At 36.0% G+C, this 27,937-nt stretch overlaps 2 protein-coding genes across 3 annotated transcripts in view; both read left to right on the top strand.

Moving 5' to 3' along the window:
- The window catches only part of MTHFD2L (methylenetetrahydrofolate dehydrogenase (NADP+ dependent) 2 like), a 103,621-nt gene extending 97,369 nt beyond the window's left edge, over nucleotides 1–6,252 (top strand). For both annotated transcript variants that reach the window (XM_066385591.1, XM_066385592.1), the window contains one exon: nucleotides 4,970–6,252. In XM_066385591.1, the coding sequence (XP_066241688.1) occupies nucleotides 4,970–5,082 (113 nt within the window). In that variant the 3' untranslated portion in view covers nucleotides 5,083–6,252. The remainder of the gene's footprint in view (nucleotides 1–4,969) is intronic.
- Nucleotides 6,253–11,851: 5,599 nt separating this feature from the next.
- Nucleotides 11,852–20,347, top strand: EPGN (epithelial mitogen). Its single transcript, XM_066386152.1, has 5 exons — nucleotides 11,852–11,945; nucleotides 12,439–12,528; nucleotides 15,106–15,214; nucleotides 16,107–16,259; nucleotides 17,595–20,347. The coding sequence occupies exons 1-5, from the start codon at nucleotides 11,903–11,905 to the stop codon at nucleotides 17,647–17,649; spliced, it is 450 nt and encodes a 149-aa protein (XP_066242249.1). The 5' UTR covers nucleotides 11,852–11,902; the 3' UTR covers nucleotides 17,650–20,347.
- The last annotated feature ends 7,590 nt before the right edge of the window (nucleotides 20,348–27,937 follow it).

The raw sequence follows: 27,937 nt of genomic DNA on the forward strand, positions 1-27,937 counted from the left end.
CCCTGGTTTTTGTAATACCTGTTAATGAGTCTCTCATGAAAGTACTGATATCAATCGAGATCTAATACCTGATTCTGTACGTAGAGACTTTGGGTATTTTCCTTAAAGCACACATATACTTCCTCACACCTAGAAACACAGTAAGTCTCTAAGGGAAATTACTACCTTCAAATGTTTCTGTATTTCTTTGCAGCAGAGCATACAGAACACCTTTTCCACACACATTATAGGATTAATCTTTAAAAGCATCATCTTCTGCAAACAGATGCAAACCCTCACCTTCCCTTGGGAAAAGACCAGCCAAGGAAAGGCTATTCCGGAGATGTAATGCTCGTTAACTTCCTCTCCTGCAGACATAATTGGGAAAGGTGCTTTTCAGAGTATCAAACATGTGTTGAATTTTACTCTTTTCTCACATGACTAATTTTAGTCATAGCTATCTCTGATACTTCAAAAAGACATTGCTTAGGACAGCTATGAAATAGTTATACACAGTCATTACACTGGAGAATTTCTTTTAAGCATTGGCAGCTGTACCCACTGGCATTGGCCAGTGATAATCCCCTGCCTTTCTTGAGAATCCCCTACTTCCATATGTTGGTCCTTATGTAAATAGACAAAGACTACATTAATACTATCTTACATTAATACTAGCCAGTAGCCGATGAGTTCATGCAGCAGTGGGCAAAGCGAGGTTTACAGCTGTGAGTACACAAAATACAGAGTTTATTCTTATGTTATTATTTATTATTTTACATATGAACAACTGTAAACCTACTTTTGCCCATTCCTATATTTCTTTCTCTCATGAAAAGGAATGGAGACTATATATGTATCTACATATAGATAGATAGCTATATATATTTTTCTATCAAATCTGTCACTGTTTGCCTTTTAAGGCTGTGTATAAACTTTGTTTCATATCTGTCTACTTTATTTCCAAGATAAAATATATCTGAAACAAGATTTGAATAACCAGGTGTGTTAAAAGTGATATAAACTTCTGCCTAGTTAGCAATTAATCTACAGGGCCCTGCTGATTCTACTATATTCTTATCAATGTCCAGGGAAGCCCTAACCGCTAGGTCAGGTGAAGACTTGTTACCTATCACAGAGTCTAATTCTTTGAAGTGATAGGTAGGACAGGGTAAATGTGTTCATTTCCATTAGTAATGGTAGAAATATGCAGAAACCAAGCTATAAATTTTGGGCAAGTATTTCATGCAAGAGCTCGTTTCTATTCCCTTTTTTTCTCCATCCCAAAGCTCACTTTCTGGGCACAAGAATACAATAATAATCATATTGTGAAAAACAGGATTTGGTAAAGAAGGGTCATGGTACCTAAGCACACCAGAGGTTTATCTGATCTGACAGCTGGAAGAAAAACACCTCAGACTCTTAAACCAGCTGTGTCATTTGAAGTGCTGGGTATAATCCGAAGATGATAAACTATGAGCACTCAGAGTAAAAATGTAAGAAAATTACTAGATTAGAACTTTTTCCTCTTTGTTTCCTTTTTAGAATGTCCTCTTAGCCTTTTGAGAAAGCGGTTAATTTTTGGTATATGAGTCTTTCTTGGGCCTTTTCTACTTTTCAGGTTATGGTAGTACAGTTCCATAGGAATGGGGTGGAATTATGCAATCATAGAAGGTTTGAAGTCTGGCTTTGCATAATGTCTCTCTATATAGGAGAGTGGTAAGTCAGTGACTGCTGTGAACTACACGTTCCTCATCTATTAAAAGGAAATAATAATTAAATTATTAAAATAATGTATATAAAGTTCTTGACAAGTAGTAACAGCTTAATTGATAGTAACTATGGTTGTTACTATTTTTTTAATAGATACATAATTCCAAGCCACTTTACTTTTCAAAGTTGAAAATTAAATTATAAAACAATTATTATATACCCCCAATACATTCCCTGATATAATCAATTTTGTCCATCTTCTGATTGTAAAATAAATCATTTTGTTTTCTATTAAAGGCTTAGTTTGTATTTGATTGTTAATTTAGCATATTATCCAGTAGCCTTTTATTTTTATCTATTAATATTTCACAGTGAGTGTTTTACAGATACGTGATTTTATATACTGTCTGTGAATAATAGTAGTAGTATATATAGTACATTTCTTCTAGAGACTTGTTAAAATTTTTAAGGCATTGCTTCTCCGATCCTATGGAAAAAGTCCTGGAAGGCATTGTTCATATCATCGAGTCAGTTTATTGAAAACTGAAAATTGTAGTTTATTATCCTCAAAAAAATGAGTAGCTTGAGTTTTCCAGGAACTTAGCTTGAACTAAATTGATTTGACATTGCTTATGACCAGTCAAAAGCACTGACACATTCCTGTAAATTGATTTTAGATTTTAAATTCCAAGGGCTATTTAGTTCACTTTATCAGAAGGTAATAAATAACTAACATCTATGTGAAGATCAAAGATGAAAATGACAGCCACCCCCAGCACAGAAACTTGGTTCTACTTCCTAAGTCCTAGTGTCTACTACAGGGAGTGACAGCAGTGTGCCTTCCAGGACAGACGTAGCTATAAAGTGCCTGGAAATGTAGAAAGTGGAGCTTTTAATTCCATGTTGGACGGGTGAGTTTTTGAGAAAAATTATAGACAGGTAGCATTTCATTGGCCTTTCAAGATTAATAAGGAGTTTCTTATTTGGATATGGTAGAAGATTGTTTCCGGTGGAAGGAATAGCTAGAGCGAAGGAAGAAAGTACTGATAATTCACGGCTATTTCAAAATGGGTATGGACCTAGTCTAGAGTTTTTATAGCATAGAGCACATTGGATGGGTGTTCGGCAAGGGCCTCCTTCATGTAGAGAGTCTTTTTGGAAAACTAAAATATTACATTCCAAATCACAGTAGTCTTATCTCTTCTTTGCTACATACCACAAGAAGATTCATGATACAGACTAGCTGGATTTCTTGTGTGTGTGATATAATGTCTTTGAACTTATCTGAACTCTTCTTCAAGTAAAAGAATATCATTCCTTTGCTTTTCCTATGATTTAAAAAATTATTGCGATGTGCTACTATCTTTAAATAAAGTAAGCGTAAATTTTATAAGCCATATTTCAAGAAGGCAATATCAATTGTACAAAAATAATATTTAAGATCTAGAAAATATCTGCTGATTCTGATTCATTTTACTCAAACTTGTAAAAGACTATATATCTAAATAATGTGATTAATAATATTAGATTATGCATTAAAGAAGTGTTCTCTATGCTAACTTTGTAAGAGTTATCTCGGAACACCTGATTGTTCTTACTCACATAGTGAAGCACCAGATCAATAGGTCAATGCATGGAGCCATTCACCCATAATATTGTGGGTGTGAAACATTCTTAAATAAAACTTGCTGAAAATTCTCTGCTATTTTCTTTCAATATATTCACCAGATAAAACATCTTCATACCTTAGAATAAGACTATGTGTATATGATCAGTACTTCAAGTATGTTTAATGACTTTTATTAGGCTTGCACTGGGATGTATTATCCACACATATATGAAGCTATTATTATAATAGGAATATTCTAACTAATTTACAAATAGTATATGCTAAACTGTCTATATCCTGTCTCTCCTCTGTGACCAATATCAAGTATTTCAGAAATTGTTAACTGGAATTACAGGTAGTTTAGTCTCTCGTGGAGCATAGATTTTCATCTTATAAAACAAACTGAGCTGCATGGAGGTTCAACCTACAGTTTTGGTCTTTTTGTGTGTTCTTTCTATCCACATTAGATATCATACACAGAAGTATTTAAGTGTGCGTGTCTGTGTTATAGCCTACTTAGTAGACTTACAGTAGTATACAGGTATTGATCGATGTACGACTTGTGCAACTTATGACCATTCGACTTTACAACCACAGTCGCTAGCCACGACTGCTCCGCATCTGGCAGCGCAAGCGTTGCCCAGCTGGGCGTACGACAGTGCTGCCATAAAATGTTTTGTACATGTTTATATATTTTGATATGTTTTGCAATTGGGAAAATGTTTCCTATGGTATTTTTTACACCTGTATTTTGTATTTTTGTATGCACCTGTATTTTATAATTTTGTATGTTTTGCAAATATTAAACCAGTTGTACTGGTAATGCAGTGTTTTACTTAAACCTGACAAATGTAAAAATAAGAAACAAAATGGTGTAGAGATGATACAAATGGCATAAAATAAAGAAAATTATGATCTATAACAATAATGAAAGAAAATTATGATAAAATATGACTTAAAGATTTTTATAATATCATTTCACAGTACTGTACATATAGCCTACTCAACTTATGACCAAATTGTGTTACGACTGGTCTGTCGGAACCAATCGTGGTCATAAGTCAAGCACTAGCTGTATAGCCTAACTCCTATTCTAAAAATAATTTGTTTGCATTATATGTGTAAAGCAGAAAAATCTGCTATATTGTGTTAAGGTGATTAAACAAGGAGTCCAGTAGGCTGATGCCATGGCAGCCTATGGAAGCAAACAAAAACCTAAACTTGCAAATGCATCACAGTTATGAAATCAAAACCTAAAGTGCACCATTCACGAATGGCCAGCAAGGCTTTAAGCTACATCCATCAATCATTTCTTGACTTTGCTTCCCCCTTTTCTCTATCAAAGGCTCTGCCTGATCACTGTGCAAGTTATATACATATCTATTATTTTGTACACTTGAAACTAACATAATGTTGTGTGTCTACTATAACTTAAAAAATGTAAAAGAAGTATTTTTAAACAAGCAAAACGTCTCCCCCTGTGTTCCTATTGGTGTCATTCTCTAACCACTTCCGGTTTGGTGTGCTACCAATTGCAATCGATAAATTCTCAGATTAACTTAAAGTTTTTAAATAATATCTCAGTTCATCTTTAATAGTTCAGCATGTTTAAAAATATAAAATTCTCAGAAAAATTTAAAAGTAAAGAATACTTTCTGTTTTCTCCATTAGCTGTTAAGAAGAAGGCTGGCTTTATCACTCCAGTTCCAGGCGGTGTGGGACCCATGACAGTGGCCATGCTTCTGAAGAACACACTCCAAGCTGCTAAAAAAGTCATTTACTAGGTTACATGAAAGAATAAAGCAAACCGAAATCATGCTATTTATTTATTTGACAATGGGGAAAAAACCTTTATATTTTACTACAAAGCTATTTATTTCTACATTGTACCTATTTTTTCATGGAGAGAATCATTGTGGATTAGAGGATTCACACAACTTTATGCATTTCCTGCTACCAGATTTTGAGTTTTAAGAAAAAAAAATAAAACAATCCCAATAAAAACTTTGGTAACAATTGTTTATTTTGTGAATAATATTTGTTCATAATGTTAAAACAATAAAGGGCTCATACTAAATAATATATTTTTGACACAAATGCTACATGCTGTATGCTTTCAACAAATGTTTTATCAGCCAAATGGGTACCCCTGTAAAATGTAATTTAGGTTTTGCCATGAGCATGCTCAATTTTTATATATTTTTTGTTCTATAGCATATGCTGAAAATGAACTAACTAGCTAAAAGAAAGATAAACTGTAAAAAATAAAATCTTGATCTCATATATCTTTCAAATGCATCCTATGAGCCATTCTAATAAGAAATGATGTTCCATTTAAGGAAAGAAAATACACAAGGAAGACAGAAGTGCAGTGCTGCTTGGCAAGGTGACGACTGCTTGAAATTGTAAATGATTACTTGCCGTAGTAAAAATGCAATAAGAATGTATTAGGTTTATATGTAATTTTTTTGGTTCTCTTAAAAATATGTGGACAATGCCTTCTTTGAGGAATAATGGAAAATCCAAAAGCAAACAAATACATAAAACAAAACTAAGGTGTTTTTCACCCCACAAATATCAGAAAACTACGATACTCTGAGTGAGGCATTTATTGAAGAACAACCGTTACGTTTTCCCCCCACAAATTCAGAAATCTAATGGGGAAATCACACAATGTGCCAACGCGCAACATTAGGATATCACTAAAAATCTACTGTTTTCTTGCCCATCGTTCATCCCTCTTCTCTTATTACATTTGGTTCTCAGAATAGATGCCATGTTTCTAACACAATTGAAATTAGGAAACACACGTGTTTAGCTGTTGCAGGGTAATTTGAGACTGCTCTAGTCACACGATTGTGTTGTTTTCATACCCCATACCCCATGCATGTCTTCAACAGTACGTGTGTGCTTTATAATTTCTGTGAAAATAAGCTAGATGTTTATAATAGTATTTCGACTGTATAATAAAAGCAATTGAAATAAGAATACCTGTCTTCTTCTTTCCTTAAGATCTCTTTAAGTTTCTTTGTTCAAATATTTGTTATCTATTTTGCACAGTGCTGGGAAATGTACGAGTTTTCAAACAACAAAAGGTTTTAAAGTTCATTCCACAATCAGTCTAGACCTTCTTTGTCTGATAACCTTGACAGAAGTTTAAATTCAAAGCTCCCAAGCAAACATTTTCAAAAAGGCTTCTTTGATTATTAAGGGCTGCAAATTACCCACAATGCATGTACATGGAAAAGGTGAAGTCAGTCTGCTTCCTCAAAAAATACAGGAGAGGATACTCTTCAAAGGTTTTTGCCCCTTTGGTTAGGCTAAAATTCAAGAGGGGACCTTTCCAGAAACTAATTAAAACACTATAATTAAACTAATTAAAACACTAAATGTCAGAAAAATTATTCTGACATTTGATAAAAATGGATTTCACTCAAGTGAAAATGAAGAAAGACTTCACTCAAGAGTATTGTAATAGAGGAGATTGAAAACTCCCAATACAGCACAGATAGATGGGGATTTAGATTTACAGCCAACCAGCAGAGTGAGGGATCAGTGGATGGAAAATTACTAAGAGGACCTTGATTAGATATCAAAGGTAGGGGGATTCTTGCTAACTAGCTTGCCACAATTCTTGCTAAAAGGTAGACCAATAACTTATGATATCAAGGGTTAGGGATGGGAAACTTGGTCAGTATTGGGAGAGTCCATAAATTGACTTAGTAGATTCTTTTCTAAAACTGGCTGAGCAGACCAAGTTGAGACCTAGTCAAGAAGAGCATTCAGAGGAGCCTGACTAAAGCTCAGTTGAGGCAGAAGCCTTTGTCAACACATAAAGGAGAAAAAGTTGGTTTGTTGGTATCATGACTTTATTTGTGAATATTTGGAATCCATAAAAGATAAATATATGATTACCTTATGCAGGAGCTTTGGAAAAATAAATTTCCTTTGCCTACAAGTATTTGTAAAAAGGGCCCTACAGAATTAATGGGAACTGAACAATAATACAAAGATATGGAGGCAAGAATGAGCTTAGCATATATACATATTTGAAAGCAAGGGTTGGCCCTGGCAGCTTAGCTCAGTCAGTTAAGAGAGTCATCCAGAAACAGCAAGGTTGCTGAGTTCGATCCCCGGTCAGGGCACACACGGGAAGTGGCCAATGAGTGCACAACTGAGTGGAACAACAGATGAATGCTTCCCTTCCCCCTCCCCTTTCTCTCCTCTCATCTCTTTGTCTCTCTGAAAGTAAAAAAGAAATTAAGCCCTGGCCAGATAGCTTGATTGGTTAGAGCATCATCCCGAAGTGTGGAGGCTGCTGGTTCGATTCCTGGGTCAGGACACATATAGCCATACAGCAGCAGCTCAATGTTCCTGTCTCTCTCTCCCAACTTGTCTCGCAAAAATTAAAAAAAAAAGAAAGAAAAAAAGGGTTACAGTCATATACTGTGAGTTGAAGAGTATTAGATTACCACTGGATAAGTATGCAGAAATAGATTAGGAAAAGCTTAAATCAATTATAATTTAGACCATATTGAATAAGTTTTGAGACTTGTAATTAGAGCCTGGAAGATGTTTTTATTGGTTAATATGAGAAAGTTGTGTCCTGGCCAGATGGTTCTGTTGCTTGGAGCATCGTCCTGCATGGAGATTGCAGATTTGGTCCCCAGTCAGGGAACATACAGGAACAGATCAGTGTTTCTGTCTCTCCTTGCCTTTCTTTAAAATCAATAGAATAAACATTAAACAAACAAACAAAAAACATGAGGAAGCTGTAAAATGGGAGATGATTTGGGAGAAGAGCTAATATCAGTTTTAGACATGTTGAGTTTGAAGTGATGACATAATATATAAATAAAAGTACTGATGTAATACCAATCTTGGAAGAGAATAAGAATTTGTGGCTAGTGATGAAAATTTAGGACTCGTCCACATGTATTAATCACTAAACTCCTGGTTTTATTAATCATCATACACACCGTGTCTTTCCACACTTGTTCAATAGTGACAGGTATCCTTAATTGAGAATTTATCACCTGTTAAATGCTTTACATTCCTATTGTTATTGACAATCTCCATTTGATAGATGAGGACATTTACTTGTGCTGTTATTAAAGTCTCAGCCAAGATCAAATGAATAATGAAGGTGACATTGGAATCTGAAGCAAGTCTATTGGGATGGTGAGAGCCAGAACCCCCTTTCTTTTCACTATACCATTCTGCCTGCCCTCTCCCCCCAACCAAGAATCCTTTCTCTTATCACTGTATATCTAAATTCCACCTGTTATTTAAGATTCACTTCAAATAAAATTTATCCATGGAAACTTCTGTGAGAGTTCAAATTCCGCCCCTGAACTCTCAAATTTCTGTAGTTATGTTTCTATTTTTCTTATCTCCTTTAGTTCTTTGAGGTCAGAGTCCACACATAATTTGTCTATTTGTCCTGCAAACATTGTAAGACCCAGTCCAGTGCCATGTTTTATGAATGATTAAGTGACGGACAGCTGAATCCACAAGAATCACAGAATAAGTTTAAAGGAGTATAAGCAAAGAAGTAGTGGCCATTTCTTGCCAATGTCCAGCAACAAATTTTGGTTGAGTTAGTATAAAAGCAAGAAAAAAAAAAAGAAGGGAAAAGAAATAAGTAAAGAGCCTGACCTGTGGTGGCACAGTGGATCAAGCATCAATCTGGAATGCTGAGGTTGCTGGTTCACAACCCCAGGCTTGCCTGATCAAGGCATATACAAGAAGTAACTAATATGAGTTGATGCTTCCCATTCCTCCCACCTCCTTTTCTCTCTCTCCTCTATCTAAAATCAATAAATAAAATACAAAAACAAGAGAAATAAATAGAGAAAAGAGGAGAGAAAAAGAAAAGAAGGAGAGAAGGAAAGGGGAGTGAAGACACTTGCAAAGGAGCAAAATGAATAAATTAAAAAGATATAAAATATTGCCATTCATGACAACATAGATGCTCTTGAGAACATTATACTAAGTGAAATAAGTAAATCAGAAAAAGCTAAGAACTATAGGTGGGATATAAAACTGAGACTAGCGGACATAGATAAAAGTAAAGTGGTTACCAGGGGAAGCAGGTGAAGGAGAGAGGAGAGAAGGGGACAATATAGAGTGATGAAAAATTATTTGACTTTGGGTGATGGGCAGACAACACAATCAACAGTTCAAATGCTATAGAATGTTTACCGGAAACCTAAGCGTTCTTATGGACCAATGTCACTCCATTAAATTTAATTTCTAAATAATAATAATAAAAGACATAAAATGAGATAGGAGGAAAAAAATGATGCTGGAATGTCACTGCTGTTAGCCTTCTTCTTTCTCTTTTCTTCCTCCAACCTGCTCTAATGGAAATTAAAATATCCATGAAGTCACCTTATAACACACATCTCCCCCATTCTTCAGGACTATGGAAAGGATTTTCTGATGAGAGGACTGAAGCCATGAAGGTAAGAATCTCTCCTGTAGCGAAGGTAAATGGGACCCAGTATCCCTTCTAGAAGGAAAGAAATGTGGGATGACTGAGAGCTCTTATGCTGAAGTGGTAGACAAGATTCTGTATCATGTGGTCCAATTTACCAGAACAGGGAAGCAGCCGGAGAGACAACAACCCATTTCTCCAAGCCAAAATGTGTGTGAAAGCAAGAGTTTCTTTAATATGTAGATTCTAATGAGAAAGGTAATTTATTTAAAGCTTGATTTTCGGAGATAATTGAGACTATTCCTCTGAGAGCAGTATACCAACACCTACCAGAGTTCACAGCCTGGCAAATGGAAAGTGCCTGTGTCCAGAACCCGGACCAGGATTCCAGTCCTGACTCTGCACGTTTCCTTCCGCAAGTCCCTTACTTCTTCTGAGCCTTTATTCCTTATTTGTCGCATGAGAGTAAAAATAGACCTGTTATTCATGTCTTAATTCACTTAAGGAAGATTCACTGAGTGTATACCATATGATAGGGGCTGAAATTGCTGGAGCCAAGATTACTGAAGAAAGAATTAGGATACGTGTAAAATGCCAAGCACAGTGGACGCACCAGTTAATACTGATTACAAAGGCACTTGCTGTACTTCCACACCCCAGGCTTAGAGATAAAGATATTTGACATAGTCCTAGCTTCTAGCTTCTTCCTCTAAAAACTGCAATGAGTTGTAATGGCTTATTTAAGTTTCTGTAAATGAGTCCTTAAATTCTCACAATCATGCAGATGATTATTTGGCTTGTAACTTAAATATTATTTGCCTGGAAGAAATATTATCCAAAATATATTGTAATAAATAGTTTAAAAAAACCCCACAGAAGTAGAAGACAGAAAAAACAAAGTGTAAGCACATTTAAAGTAAGCCAAGTATTATGTATTCTTTTAACTTTAAAATGACACCTGTGGCAAGTGATTGCCCAAGTTATAATGAGTTCAACAAGCTCATTCTTGTGTGATTCCTAAAGCCAAATTCATATCTGAAGTGTAATAGGGATTCTTTCTGGTAAATTGAATTTGCTAGATGGACATGATGTGAATGATAGCCTCTTTTGATTTAAACAGCTTTTTAAGGTCTAGAAAATATGAGCAATTGAAATTCCAGAGAGAAAGGCAAACATCTTCGCAAAACATATTTATAAATTATTTAAAATAATTTGGGGCAAGTGAAAATTTATGGGAAGCTCCTTATAGTCACAATATGTGATAGCACTAATTATATATTTTGGACTTTAAATTGACAGTTTAATAATTATAACTAGATTAACAGTGAGAAAAATCCTAATGTTCTGTTCAGTTTAAAACTTTTCTATTCATTGAATATATCAAACCTAAATATTTTTATTTTATTTTAATGAAAATTGTTGTTGTTGTTATTATTATTTTTCTTGGTTTTCTCTAGCCTACTCAGTGGGATGCAAATTTAAGCATTGTAGTCCCCAGAATTTCCATTTACTCAGAAAAACATTAAATGGCAGAATAACATTTCAATAAAAATATTATACAATTAAAAATATTTTTACAGAACTTGTAATAAAACTAGATAGCAAAAACTAAAATGGAATATTAAACCTTTGTTTTTACACAATTGAAATTGTTCTCCCCTGCCACAAAATTAGAAGATATTTTGATTTTCAATGAAACCCAGTCTGTATGGAAAGGCAGTGTAACCAACTGCAGATTCAGGAATATTTCTTTTATTAGCAGGTTATGCTGTTTCCTAGTTTGCAAATATCAAAAATTCCCTTTGTTAGAATCCAATAGAGGTTAGGAACTTTGGAGCTGGTACATCAATGGGGCCCTTTCTGACTTCAGATTCCTTTCTGTTGTTTTACAAACTTTTACTTCCCGGATTATGCCCACAGGTAACAGGAAATCAGTGTTTCAAAGAAGGAAAACTTGATCACATTGCAAGATAACACAGGTATCCCGAACTAGTGTGTGAGCGCCCCGAGGCTTGATGCCGCTGCCAGAAGTACATATTTGTTTGATTGGTAACTGGCAGATGACGCTTCATCAAATATAAATGCAAGAACAACTCCGAGCTCCATACAAACCTTCCAGCGAGGAGGAGAAGAGCGCCATACGGTTAGGTTAACAAGGGCAGGAGATGGCTTTCGGAGTCCCAGTATCAGTCTATCTCTTATTCAATGGTAGGTAATTTCTCTTTGTTTTGTTAATTTTGTGTCGGTGTAACATGTAAATAATATTTGTTTTCTCTGAATTAGTAAGAAGTTGGCTTTCCATAGTTGTTCTTCATGACAAAGTTTAGAGCAAGGAATCTGTAACTTTAATACATTTTGACATTTTTTTTGAGACCTTTAAAATGTTTGCTTTATAACTAACCAGTAGTTAATACATTTTTACTACTATATGACAGCATCCGTGTGATTGAATCAGCACATAAATGTATTCACTTTCTCTTAAATAGTAATGTGTTTCTGTTTTTCTCTAATTATAATATAGTCAATGGACTGGGTATGGATGAGAATCTGTTAGGAAATTGCCCTCGTCAGGTTATGGATCTTCTATGAAAATGAATTAAAAATTAACCGCAAGTGGGAATAAACAGAGTAACTTTCGACCCGTTGCTTATACATAGAAGGAGGCTCACCTGCTAAAGATGCCTTTCTCCCCCTCATGCAGCAATGGCAGCATTCACTGAAGAGGTGGCCTTGGATGTAACATCCGCAGTCACAACCCAGCAAAGTAATTGGACAGTTAACAAAACAAAAGGTATTTTCTTCGCACCTTTGTATTGCAAGTGAATTCTTTTTAATTTTTGAAAGAAATTTGGATGGTGATAAGAGCATCACTGGAAATTTTTAAATATCTATTTTGTGTTCAGATAATCAACTCTTTTGGCATGATGCTGTTAAAAAGAAGTGACAGATAAATGTGTCTGCAAAGAGCTGGCTTTTTAAAAGGAGAAAGTGAAGCAAATGAAAGCAAAACACTTTGTTTTTAGGTGCTGTCCTGAATGTTAAACCTGCCACCTTTTTTGCTTGGTTCCTGCTTGGTTCTCTATAATCAACACGTGTCCAGAGACAATTTGTCAGCATTTTGCCATATATTTTGATCTGTGACTATGAGCTTTGCAGCCAAAGAAATTCTGGCTACAAGATGAAACCTTAATTTATGTCTCCTCATGTTTGGAAATCTTTTTTTCTCGTTCCCTTTGGGGGGCTTTTGTTGTTATTTTAGCATCGGCTATATTTTCTAACCCAATTTTTGACGGTGATGATAGGTTTTCTTTCTTATTTTATTAATACTATTTGAATAGCTTCCGTCTGCTATTGAGCATCAGCATATTTTCAAACCTGTTTGAACTCTTACAGGTGAACTTGGAGAGCTTGCTTGCCAAGCCCTGTGCACTGTGTGGCTAGGATACTCATGCAAATCACATACTGCCCCCTGACGTGGAGATGGTTGATGTGACATAGGACAGAGGATTCCATATCTTACTCTCCAAGCCAGGCTAATAAAAGAAGATCAAGTCAAATATTTTGTTTCTGATTATGAAATATAGTAAAATTTAAGAATACTTCATTTCACCAATAATTTTAGATGTTAAAATGTATTTAAAATATTTTTCCCATTTGGGTTTACTATCTACCAATTTGCAAACCAAAATTAATGTGGGGTTCAAAATAACTTTTATGTCTTCATGTCTTCTGAGCCTTTGAACAAAAAGGAAAAGAAATATCTTCATTAGCTGATAATACCGCAGAAAATTAAAGTATGCCTTCATCACATTGTGCCCAGACCACTTTTTTTCTTCCTTAATAGGGAACTGCAAGTAAAATTCTCCAAGTTACAGGTAATAATAGTACAATAGAAAAAAGCGACTGAATATATTATCTCTGTAGTTTTCTCTTGTTTTCTTGATGGAGAACTTTAGTTTTTCTTGTTTTTTATTTAGCTTAAAGACTTGAATCCAATATTTTAGGAAAATTTAAAAAGTTTAAATTCTAGAGGAATGATAAATCTTTATAGTAAACCACTTCTTTGGAAATGTCTTCTTTCGGGTCTCACATTGTCTAGCAACTTTTGGTTCAGGCTTGAGTCTTAAAGTAGGAAGAATGTAGCCCCGTTTATAATTCAAAATTCCCACTGCTTCAGAATTCACTGTTAGAATGCAAAAGTAGATGCAGGACACCACATGCAATAAAATGAATGTTAATTTTAAAGTAATATTGTGTATTCTCAACAAAAAAAAAGTTATACAATACAATGTCTTATTGGTGTCAGTACTTAAAAGATTTAGTATTTTTAATATAAAAAAGTCTGTCTTTTTAGATCTGAACAAGTAAATAGAAGTTTATTAATCCAGTTAGCAAGACAAAATGGTGTAACATAATAACTACAGATGAGGAGATGTTCATAGCATATTTATTCATGACAATGACAAAATAAAATGCCACTAAATCTACTTGAAAAAAATTTCAAAATTAAGCCTGAAGTATATACATTTTGCCATAACGCAGCCTCCCAAATCGAAGCTTTCCATAAAGAGGCTTCTGGACACTTGGCCCACGAAAGTTCTGTCAGGTGTGGTGACTTGCATAGTATAAGAGCTAAAAATCAAAAACCCAGGTTTTTAAATTCCAGCTCCAAGACTTTCCCCACTAATTCATAATATCTCCTAAGTGAATAAAATTTCTAAATACTATTTGGAAGTATTTTCTAAACTATGTTAAGCCTGAACCTTATGTTGTTTTGGGCTTATTGTATAGGTCATAACCATGTGCTTTCTGAAATCAATTAAGGAAAAGCTTTCTTTTCCAATAAGCTATTATTCACAGCAGTCCACATAAGAGGAAATTCTCATCTCACTCTGCTCTGGGAGAAGAGAAATCAAGTTCATTACCTGACAGTTATAAACCCAAATCTTCCTAAGTGCTGACTTCCTAGGTGTAAAGGGAAGAATGAGAAAATGCAGTGAGCTCTTCCATCCTTATTAGCATTCAAGTGTACATTTGGGAAGCCTTGCTCAAGATCACCTGTTAAAACTAGAATCGGTGCTGCCACCTTTTGGCAAACTTATCCTTATTATGTAGCTTCTAAAGAATGGAACAATCATCAGTTTACCTACACCCCCTAATTAATTAATGCTATGCATAGGTAATATTAACCTACCTTTTGTGAATATAACCTGCCAAGGGAACTGAACACTAGTTCAATGGACAGAGCACCCAAAAAATATTCTTGAAATTAAAGGTCTTAGATTTGTAACATGGTACAAATCTATTTTAGAAATATGACCCACTTCACCTGTTAATATTGTTCTTCTTTTCCTATCTGACTACACAGAAGGACCCATAGCCTTGAAGTTCTCACATCCTTGCCTGGAAGAACACAACAGTTACTGCATCAATGGTGGTTGTGCCTTCCATCACGAGTTGAAGAAAGCTATCTGCAGGTAATTGCAAGAACTTTCCAAGTCCTAGAGACGGAAGAAAGTGAATTTATGCCTCTGGTGTTTCACATAGTATATTTCTACACACCTCTATTTTATGGAGCAAAAAGGATACATGATCTGATCGTGACTCACCAATCCTCTTTGTAGTTGAACATCTAAAGAGTCTTTTTCTAAGCTACCTAATCCTCATTACTCAAAAATATGGCTCCCAGATTAGCAGCATCTGTGTAATCTGGGAGCTTCTTAGAAATGCAAAAGCTTCTGCTCCACCTCAAAACTACTAAATCCATATCAGCATTTTAACATGCAAATATGATTATAAGATGAAGTGAAACAGGTTATGGTAAAAACACTTCAAAATTATAAAGTTCTAGGAGCTCTGGTCAGATAGCTCGGTGAGGTAGAGTATTGTCCCGAAACACAGATGTTGCTGGTTCAATTCCTGGTCAGGGCACATACAGGAACAGATCAATATTCCTGTCTCTCCTTCACTCTCCCTTCCTCTCTCACTAAAAATTAATAAATGAAAATTTAAATAAATATATAAAGTTCTAGAGCAACTAAGACACTATTTTTATGATTATTTATTTGCTCAGCATTCTGCTATGAAAGAGTAAATAATTTTCTAGAACAAAGCACGCAAATATGTGTACTACCTTCCCTTTCTACCAATGAGGAAAGTTACATTGTTATGGGAGCTTAATTAAATGATTATTATAAAATACATAGCTTCTTCAATACCTGTAACAGATTGGCTTTCATTTGATACTGGCTTCTTTGATATAACTTACATACTTTCCATTGAAATTGTTTTATCCTTTGAAATTGGCCTTTTCTTGGTGTTTCTATCATCATGTGTTTTAAAATTTCTCATTCTTTTCTTTTTGTGAAGGTGTTTTACTGGTTATACTGGAGAAAGGTGTGAGCATTTGACCTTAACTTCATATGCTGTGAATTCTTATGAAAAATACATTGCAATTGGGATTGGCGTTGGATTATTATTAAGTGGTTTTCTTGCTATATTTTACTGCTACGTAAGAAAAAGGTATGGAAAAAATATGAAGTCACTGGGTACTCACTCATTTGAAAAATATTTACTGAGCCCCTACAATGTACTAATAAACATTGACGTATATTTTAGTGAAAATATGGCTGTAAATCTGGCAGTTCCTACATATTTGTTTTGATGTCTATTCTCAAAAACCCAGTTGCCATAGGATAGTTTCAATTTACAATGTCCCTCCATCCTCATCTGTCTGCTTACATCCATGTTATAAGTAAGGAGGACAGTAGTCTCCATAAGGGTAGACGTTAAGTGTGTCATGTTCAAAATTACATATTCAGTGCCAAATACTGAGCCTGGAACACAATAGACACTCAGTGAATATTTGTTTAAGGAAGAAATAAAGAAATGAGTATTAAATGAATACTTGGGCCAAACTTGGGCCATTTACTTCCCAACAACCAATTGAGGGAATGAATATTCAGGAGATATTGTAAATTGCTAGAAGCTTAAGAAAATGCGCTTGATCCACTAAGTATAAATTACTTATATATTAATTCTTATTTCTGGTGTAGCCACACTGGTAATTTTTCCCCTTAAATCTATGTAGCTAGAAAAAAAATCAAGCGATAATGTGAGATTAATTAAAGAAAAAATATAAATAGGTTTTCTTGCTATACTGTATTAACTAAGTTGTCATTTTAAAAGTGACCAAGACTGTCGAAATAAAAAAATATTTTTGGTTGCTTAATAACTGCATCTTAGAGAGAATAAAATCTGTTATATTATGCAGGTCAATTGGTTTAAAATATGTTATATCAACTGATATTATTATATCAATTGCCTAAAAAAAAAAGAGAGAAAAAGAAGAAAGCACACTTTTTAATATTAACAAGGCAGCTATCTAGAAGCAGAGCATAAAATGGGGGTTCTTGCACAAGTGATCGGTCAAGGGATGCCCAAAAATGAAACCTGTAATGAAAAAAGGAAGGTTAGAACAGAGGAAGAAGGTAGGCAAAAATGTGGCATGAGCTGAAATCAAGCCTCAGCCTGATTCCACAGGAGAACTCGATCATGAATGGCATTTCAGACCTATCGTAAGAATTGGTTTTAGTGCCCTGTGTTATCAAGCACGGGTGGCAGGATGCTCCTGGCAGCTAGTAAGCACAGGCCAGGAATCTTCCAGGAATCTTTAGGGAAAAGTCTCTGTTGACTCAAGGAAGGTGTTGCTGTGGGCCTGTTAATACCTACAGCCACTAGGGATGGATCTCTATTGGGTAAAAGGGATCTGGGTGTGGTACCAACAGCAACTGGTATGAGAGCATCTATATAATCCTCAATAAGTAACTTAATATGGAAATCAATACTCTGTTTTAGGTGTCTACAATTGAAATCACCGTACAACATCTGTTCTGGAGGGAGACCACTGTGAGGCCTCTGTAAGAAATTTTCATGAGGCATTTATAAAAATCAGTGGACCTAAAATTGAAACCTTCAAATGAAACAACAAAACTTCCCAAGCTAACTAGACTTGAAAATAATGGAAGTTGGGATCATGATGAAATGAGAGAATAAATTTCAACATTGGTCTTTAGATTTTGTCATCATTAGAACGTCATGGAAGCCAGTGGAACAAGCTTACAGTGACAGAAGTCAAGTTCGTAGTACTACTATGGGCGTGCTGTTGCTGTGTGGTTATTGTTCTGATTGCAGAGAGACTGAGTTTCACACCTCTGACCATGCCAGATGTTAGTTTTCATGGGATTTATTATCGACCTTGCAGCAAGCCAAAGCAATGCCAAGCTTGGGTTCTTCGTGTGCTTGCTACCAGTATCTTGGACCACTATTTAATGGACCTAATCCCAAACATGCTGCTTTCATAGTGTCTAAAAGACTGTGATGTCAACTATTAGGATAAGCCCAGTGTTATGGCACCTTCAGTGAACCAAACACGTGCCTGGAGTCTAAGCCAGAGAAAAAAAAAATGGAATGTCCAAAACAAACATACATCACACCCAGCTTGTGACAGCACCGTGGAGCCTTTACTTGTGAAATATGAAATAAGCTAAAGAGTTTTCTGATGATTAAAAGCCATCTGGATATCAAGGCCTGAGTAGGCAAATCATTTCTGATTCTGCATGGATTATAAAGTGTTGTGTTGGAATCACTGGTCCCCTAATGCTTATCTTCATCCCTTCCTCCTGTTGCTAGTGGAACCACCTGGTGACTATCCATTTGGACTGAAATTCTAGAACTCCACTAATAAATGAAATTCTACAAATAACCCTGAAAGAGAAACTGAAGAATTGAACACAGGAATTTTTTCAACCGACAGCATGTGGAAACTTTCTTTACCATTTTTGAATACTTGATAGCTAATTTGCACATAGAGTGAGAAAATGGAACAATGGTAGAAATAGCTATTTGGGAATTAGGATTCTTCCTCTTTAATCATATTTCTTTCATGTAATTAGAATAATCTTGGGCAGGACCATTGATATCTTTGGGCTTTGGTTTCACTTTCTACAAAGCCCTTCTAATTCTAAAATTTGACAGTGGGAGGAGCAAGCAATTTTTCCACGTTTGTGATGCAAGTGGGATATTCTCAGTCTCTCCTATACATCCAAAATGCACCACTAGCTATCATCTTAGGTGGATATTTTGGTGTTTGTTTGTAAAACAATAATTTACAAATGTGTTTTCAAAGGAAGCAAAACACTTAAGTTTTTAAATAGTATCTACAACTTTTTTTTAGAGTAAATCTAAAACTCTAGACTTTTTTCCATGGTGATGTTGATAAGCAAAACAGTTTTGATCATGAGATGGGTTAAAAAAGGACCAATCATGAATATTCTTACAATAGTTCCCTAGTAACAAGGCTTTTACTTATATGAAGTTAGGATTTTACATTCACTCTTAAATAAAGCTTTACATTCTGCTGAGTAGAAGGCATTTCACTTGCTTTACTTTGCCTTCAGAAGGAATTTGAGGCAGATGAAGTGCATGTCAGCACTTTCTGCGTGTCCTCACCAAGTATGTAAAGGTTACATCATACCAAGGAGTGGGGAGCGGAAGGTTCCTCCCAGTGACTCCAGCGGCCACACCTAGGAAGCTATGCTCTCCCTGAGCATTTCATAAAGGTGTTAAAAAGCTGGGGAGAGTCCAGGAAGAAACAATAAAGCTTAATTAAGGGCTGTCTGTTGATGAAAGAGGAATTAATGCTGGAGTCTGGAGAGGTGCTAACCTAAAAAGTTATAAATATTTGCTGTCTATAAATATTTTTAAATTATAAACACAATATAGTTAGAATTAAACAACATCGGACAAAAATTAAAATCCCCAGATTGCCAAACTGAAAAGTATACCAAAACAAAAAACAATAGAGGTTCAAATTTTTTCACCTGTGGAACAGGATGCATTAACAGTGCACTCAATGAGACCGTAGAAGTTGAGAGTGTGGCTCGCGGGACACCATCTGTTTGTGGTCTGTCATACACGTGATCTTGTGATCCCATAACCCCTAGAGTTAAATTTGCAGGAAGGAATCTCTGGCATTCCTGTGGAACAAGAACCGCATCTGGCAATATTCATGTATGTAAGCAGGACTTAAGGGAAAAAAAATGTGTAAATACAAGATGTTCTACAAATACTTTCACTTTTTATTTTTCCTATGTGCAATATGACCCAGAAAGAAGTCTGTACCACCAAAGCCCTTGCATCAGAACTACATTTTCAGCTGTCAATCTATGGATCAAAACATGTTTCTGGCATTTTTGACTAAATCAAACTGGCCAAGGGAGTTCATCAGTGTCTTCCATTCCCATTTTGTCTTCTTTCTGTGTCTATTCTTTAATTCCTTGAGAACACATTCTAGGAAATCAATATTCATGAGGAAGCACTTTGAAGCATGATGGGGGTGGAAGCAAACACTGTAATTTCAGTCTTACTTGAGCCAGTACATTTATACAAAGGAAATTATAGTTGCTTGTTATTGTGTCTTCTTTTTCCAAATTAGTTTTTTTTGTATGATTATTTTTTATAATGTTTAAAGTGAATGAAATGATAACATAGTTTATCTTTTAGTGTTTCCTGAAACAATAAAAAGCTAATCCTTTAGTTTTGAAATGTCCTTTTTGGTGATATCAAGAAGATTTTTATTCGTTATATGTAATTGAAAAAAGTCTTAAGAAAAATCACAAGGCAAACACCAGCAGTTTAAGCTTTTGATGTTGAACATAAAAACAGTGCCTCTCTCAGACGACCATGAGTAAGCCATCTCACCTTTGTGAATTACAAAATGTAACACACTCTCTGTGGTGTGATGTAAATATTGATATCCTGCAGCTCACACTCATGGGGAAGGTTACCAGAATCTCTCTATTGCAAAATACCACTCTTTCTGGCGTAGGTCACTGCTGCATGACATCAGGATACTAGCATCTGCCAAGATGAACTGGAAGTGTTGAAATTTAATTTGTCAGAGTCTGGCACTGCTAATCTGGGTGATCCACATATCTGTCCAAACCTTTGGCACAACCCTATTCAGTAGCACATTCAGAAGCATATCTTCCAGATACAGCTCTAAATTTCTGTTAATTATTCAATCAATGAATCTACAGCTCAGAGTAAAAGAGCCTAAGCAGCTAATTTCCTAAGAATTCAAAGACTGGGTAGGCCCCTTGAGAATATCCACCTGAATAAATGTGTGCCTTCATTATATTTCACTGCTCTGCCAAAAATCAACTGAGGGGTGTTTCAGATTGTGGACAACAACCACAGCTTCCAAAAAGACAGCTCATAAAGATCAGGAATGTTGTTACATGGTAACAAGGAGCACTGCATTGTTTAGTTGGGGCTTATCTATATATAGTTCACATCCCTTGTAATTTTTATGTCTCAGATATTTATTGGAGCATAAATCATTCAGATTGAAATTAGGTGAAGGCCACAATCAAGCAAGTACCAAAGCCACCAAGAAGGACTCATATCTTTCTGGAAAGGATGGCATCTCTAGATCTTTAAAACCACACAAAAATAGCGATTTAATATTAAGTTCCTTAGCAGATCAAGATAAAGCAATTTTATAATGTAGGTATGATTTCTGAGCACTCACAATGTTTAAAAAGTATTATTAGCATTATGTTAATTAATATTCACTTGAGTATAACTGAGGCATAGAGAAGGCAGTTTACTTCTTCAAGGTGACATAGCTTTAAAATGCAGAGCCTAGACCTGAACCAGGTGGATCTGATGCCAAAGTCTCTCCTCTAAACTCTGTATGACAATGCTTTGCAATATTTTATGGAAAATATTAGTATTGGGTGTTAATGTCTTGATGAGCTTAGAGATATACCCAAATGATTTGTATACAAATGAAAAACTTTTTTTTTCTTTAAGATATATAAAATAACTTTCATCATGGATCAACCACAAAAACTTCCTGCTGACATCTACAGATTATTACGTCATGCATTCCATTCTTAAGGTGGGGCAGAGCAGGCCTGAGTGCTTGCCAACAGTATCAGGTACAGGCTGGGGAGAAACTAGCGAGAGTAAATGACCTCTGGTTTATCCTCAGGAGTCTGGGTATGAGAAGGTCACTTGGGAATACTTACCTCAGCCTGAGAACAAGGGTTCTCTGAAACTGATGTTACCCTAATTGGGACATGCGTGGTTCAGTTTGGTGATAGGATGAAGAGGTAGTGGTTTTCACATCAACAGTGAAATCTCATCTACTGCCTTTCACTGTGTCACCCTCAATCTTACCCCCTGCCCCACATACACCTTAGAGCAGCAGTTCTCAAAGTGTGTGCCAGGGTGCACTGGTGTGCCCTAGAAGATTTCTAGGTGAGTCTTATGGTATTCCAGAGAAATATGTGCCTGTTGGGGGCCAAAAAACCAACAGGGTTTTTGGAGTTTAGATTTTTGGGGGACAGAGGTGTGGGGAGTTGGCTGTAAACTGACAGTCTGCCCAACCCCCCACCTCACTTGCCTGATTAGGTTGCAAAAGGCTGTTAAGCTGTGGTGCTGGATTGTTTACACTACCCCCCATGTTCCCTGGAAAGACTGGAGGCAAGTTTCTTCTATCCTTTGTTTGGTGTCAAGTTAAAATGATATGTATGGTAGGGGTTTTGGATTGATGATTAAACATAAGGAATTATCTCTTGAAGCCTTTTGGATTTCTATAAAAGAAGAATATGTGGCAATATCTAAAATATCTTTGAACATTTTACTACAATTTTCAACATCCTATTTATGTGAATTAGGATTTTTTACCCTCAACACAATTAAGAGTAAAAAGAGAGAAATTCTTCAATGTATTTACAAGGAAATGAGAGTTTGCCTTTCAAATATATGCCCAAACATTGAAGAAATTGCTAAGACACATCAGGCTCATGTTTCTCATAAACACAAGAATGAAAAAACTTAACACATTCACGCCGGGACCTGCCGAATTTACTAAATCTTACTAAGAAGGTATCTATATATATAAAAAGATAACTTTTTTGTTATTTTTTAATTTTTTAACCCCTCTTTTTTATGAATTCTAAAAAGCATAACTCAAAAACTATAACATAAAAATGTTTTTTAATGTCAGAATAAATTTAATTTTGTTGTATTTATTTTATTTAATTACCATAAAAGCACACTTGGACTTTATATATATATTTTTAATATTGATATTTGACTTAATTATTATAACATATTTCTCAGAAATCTGTATATAGTGCACCTACAATTATTTGTAGGATTTTAAATGCATCCCAACCTCAAAAAGTTGGAGAACCACTGCCTTAGAGAAACAGTCACTTGGTGATGGACCAGCTTGGGGCAAAAACTGTAAAAACATCTGTGCCATGGATGGACACCTTAGTGACCTGTGATCCTGGCTGTTGTGATCATTTAACTTTGCTGGGACCCTCTGAACATAATATCCTTGTCTGTTAAGTGAAAAGTTGAGCTCCACATTCCCTTCCTGGTTGGAAGTTGTTTGTTAAAAATGTGCAGCCTAGAAGGCAGATCCAGCCCACAGACATATTATTTATTTTGGTTTTCAGTGTTTGTTTGAAATTAAGACCACATCTAGAAATCAAGATTTTTTTTAAATTAAAAATCTAACTTTTCTAGCTTCTTTTGAAAACTAAGATTGGAGAGTACTGGCCCTATATTTTTACACAGCTTCCTTTAGGAGTGTGCCCTGGACACCCAACCTGTTTCTGTTACTATGCCAACCGGGCAGGGTTCCTAGGAACTGCTCTGGCTGCAACCTTGGTTCTTTGGTTGGATTGAATTTTAGGTTGTGCCTTATCTAAATTCCTGAATCTACTCGTCAGGATGCCTGTAGAGGGCCTTGTAGGACTACAAACTGCACAGGCCCTGAGGAAATCTCAGATGGGTTGCACAGGAATATGCTCTTTAGGGGAACCCACATTCACCTGGAAACTGGCAGGGTGGCCTGCATGACTCAGACACTGCCCTGCCCACGCCCTCAGTCACTCTGCTACAATCCCTGTCAGCTTTGTTTCCCCACTCTTCATCCCTACTTATATTACCTCCCGGCTCCAAAGCTGGTGCTGACATCCCCAGGGTACACCAGGCTTAGGGAAGACTCCTCTCCCAGGTAGTGGGCCCCCACCCAGGAGGCTCAGTGGGTCTGCCCTCCTAGGATTACCTGTGCAGGCCTCACAATTTCTCTGTGTTAGTGTCTTTGCTGTTTCTTCCATCTGTATTACTCTCCTTCCTCTCCGTAGGCCAAGATCCTACACAATTTTTTTCTAGTGTTGCCTTTTCCTTGAAGAATTATGTTATTTACAAATGTCATATTTCCCTCCTTTGAACTCCCTGGACATCCTTTTTGAAAACAACAAAAACTCTAATGGTACTTATATTGTCTTGTATTATAATGATTTATGTTCTTGGATAAGTTCCAGTGATAATATTATTAATAATGGACTTTACTCATTAAGTTTATACCATAGACTAGACACAGCGCTAAGTGATTTATATACAGCATCTCTTTCAATCCCCAGTGACAGTCAAGAGAAAGTTTTATTGGGACTGTGGTAAATAGTGGTTAAGGAGATGATTGTTTGGAATTTACAGACTGAGGCTTAAATCCCAGTTCCACCCTTACGAGGTGTGTGACCTTGATCAAGTTTCTTAACTTTTCTAAAACTGAATTTTGTCATTTGTAGAAAAGAAATACTAGTTATCACCTAGAACAGGGGTCCCCAAACTATGGCCCGCGGGCCACATGCGGCCCCCTGAGGCCATTTATCTGGCCCCCGCCGCACTTTCAGAAGGGGCACCTCTTTCATTGGTGGTCAGTGAGAGGAGCATAGTTCCCATTGAAATACTGGTCAGTTTATTGATTTAAATTTACTTGTTCTTTATTTTAAATATTGTATTTGTTTCTGTTTTGGGTTTTTTACTTTAAAAGAAGATATATGCAGTGTGCATAGGGATTTGTTCATAGTTTTTTTTTAATGTCCAGCCCTCCAACAGTCTGAGGGACAGTGAACTGGCCCCCTGTGTAAAAAGTTTGGGGACCCCTGACCTAGAATGTTCTGAAGGTAATAGGATGCAATCAGTGAATACTATTTTATTATGACTGCCTTCCATTTTACAGATGATGAAACTAACATTTGTAAAGTTTAACTTGTTTAATGATATGCAGCTAGATTTGACCCTGAGGCTGTCCAGTTCGAAGTCATGCTTTGCTCAACACAGCACTTTGACTATGGCTGTTGGTTGGCCAATGCTGTTTGAAGCAAGATCTGTAGTCTCTAAGAGCTGGGTTTTTGAATCTTAATTTTTTATTAGTTCTGTCATAGAGAATAAATTATTTAATACCTCTAAATCTCAGTCACTTCTCTTATACAATGAAGATAATTACACTTGATCCATAGGGTCATTATAGGATTAAGTTAAATTAGATAGTTAGTGTATGTAAAATATCTAGCACCCATTCAATAAATATTAATTCTAATTAGTAAATAGTTGAAACTGTGCTGGAGCTCTTATTGGCACTAAATCCAGTCAGTTTTATTACAACATGATATATGGGTTCCTAAAAAGCATCACTTTGCAAAATTGAGCAATAGAAACCATGGGGCTTACAGGAAAACTAGGGTTAAGAGATATAATACTTTGTCAATGACACATGAAAATAATTTTGAGGACCACAGTTTTATACATTTAAAATGGTTAATGAATAAGTAAATATGTATTTATAAGTTGACATAGCACTTTATCTTGAAAAACACCTGAAGTTTGCTTGTGGAAGTCAGTGATGGGAGGTTATGGCTTGTGAGTTATTGTTAAGTGATGGAGGAAGGGTTATAGAAATCGGATGGAAAGCTGCCACAGCAGATGTGGGTGAGTGGGTGAGTGTAGCTCCTAACATAAATGTGAACCAAGGCCTCTGGTGGATGTGTGGCATTTACGCATATGTATGAGTTTTGTGTAGTTTCTGCTGCTCAGCTCAACAGCTTTATGCATTCAGATGAAATCATGCATAAGCAAACACAAAGTGCTCAAACTGTCCCTTTATATTGGAATAAGTTCATGTTTTCAAAGTAAGCATTAAGACAGAACTGACTGTCCCTTGAAATGATCACAACCATTGTCTCTCAACCTAAACCTCAATTGTAATTATTAAGCACTCAAAATATTCTGGTTCTATTTAGGCACACAAGGCCTTGGAAACTAGAGGTTATGATTACTCTCATTTCTCCACCTAAATTTGAACGGAGTATCAAGGACTTAACTCCAAAGCCCCATGTTACTGTGGATTCAGATTCTCTCAAACTTATCTTAGTGTTTGTTCTTTTCCTTTGTCAAGCAATAAAGAGTTAGAAAGTTGCATGACAATATTTCTTTCCTAAATTAGTTATCATTCTATGAAGATTTCTAATTTTTCCTCCTTTCTTTTTTTTTTTCTTGACAGACAGTTAGAGAGAGGGACAGATAAGAAGGGAGAGAGATAAGAAGCATCAATTTTTTGTTGCGGCACCTTAGTTCTACATTGATTGTTTTCTCATATGAGACTTTACTGGGGGGATAGAGCAGAGCAAGTGACCTCTTGCTCAAGCCAGTGATCTTGAGCTCAAACTAGCAACTACGGGGTCATGTTTATGACTCCACACTCATGCCGGTGACCTCAGGGCTTTGAATCTGGGACCATGCTCTATCCACTGCGCCACCACCTGGTCAGGCCAATTCTTCCTCCTTTCATCTTGCCTTACTCCCTTCTCCCCTTTTTTTTTACTCTCTGCATTAACTACTATTACTTTTATTCAAAATTGTTTAAATGATGAAAAAGAAAAAAGAATTTGGCTTTCTTCAACAGTCTAATATTAGGCAATAAATTATGCAAAATGACAGACCTTCCAGAAAAAAAAATTTGCTTAAGAATTAAAAAAATAATAATAATAATGGGAAAAAAGGGTCATTAAGCAAAAGGAAGTTTGTAAAAAAGAAGAGAGTCGAACTTGATATCTATTAGGGCTCCCTGCTTGAGCCTAACAAGCATTACCGTCTGGGTTCGTACTGGTCTAGGTGAGCTGGGCCAACAGGTGTGTCTGCAAACTGGTGCTTTGGTTCAGTCCATTTCCATGAAAAACTAGAGAACCTCCTGTGAGTGAGCACACCTTCCAACACTTCTCAAACCTGATCCAGCTTGAAGTATTCTCCAGCGGTTTGTGGTTGCATAGCTAGGGAAATATACCCTGAAAATAAGACCTAGTGCAATTTTTTTTCAAGCTTAGAAATATAAGGCCTCCCCTAAAAATAAGACCTAGCACATCTTTAGGAGCAAAAATTAATATAAGACACTGTCTTATTTTCGGGGAAACTGGGTATATATGTATGGTATGTAGTAAAAATTCATTTGTTTGTTTGTCTTTCCAGCATCCAGCCCCTTCTAAAAACAGCACCCAGCTTCGCTCTGGAGTATCAGCCTCCTTCCCCTTCATTGCACCTGGGCGAGGTGTGCTTCCCCCACATCTAATCCCAGGGTCAATAAAAACATTCCGTCATGCCCAGTACCAGAATTACCTGAGAGGCAGGCATGCAACTTAATCCAGATCAATGAAAGTAATCCTGGTTTATTCTGGAATTCTTGGGGGGAAATGTTCTCTATTTCAGATTGCATTGTTAAGATAATCAGATGAAATCTCAGATTTTTCTAAAGGCCATTAAGGAGAATCAAAATTTTTCTATCCTGAAACTGTCCTTTTGGGATATTAAATTTAAACTGTTCTTTAAGGAACAAGACTCAAAGAACCTTTGAACCTGCCTCCTCTCCTGCTCAAGAGATTCAGATAGAAAGACCTGCTTCAGGAAGAGTAACTTAGGGTGTTCACCTTAGCCTAATTTGAATTAAGTATGGCAAATAAGAGGACTTTAGAAAGGTGCCTGTTAGCTTGATACTCCTCTGGACTCCACTGTCCCTGAGGTGCCTCGCATAAATTTTTCTGACATAAATGTTCTGCTTTTCCTCAATCACCTATAAGTCGAGCATTCTCACTTTTGAAGTCTAAGAGCCCATCCCCCTTCTTCCCCTCTTGTCCATAAATGTCATAAATACCCAACGTTCCCTCACTGTTTTTGGAATTTTCATGCTATGTGAATACAATGCCCATGTATTAAACTTTAATTTTTTCCTATTAATTTTTTTTAAGATTTTATTTACTCATTTTAGAGAGGAGAGAGAGAGA

The sequence above is a fragment of the Saccopteryx leptura genome, chromosome 5, assembly GCF_036850995.1.
Source record: "Saccopteryx leptura isolate mSacLep1 chromosome 5, mSacLep1_pri_phased_curated, whole genome shotgun sequence".
Lineage (NCBI taxonomy): Eukaryota > Metazoa > Chordata > Mammalia > Chiroptera > Emballonuridae > Saccopteryx > Saccopteryx leptura.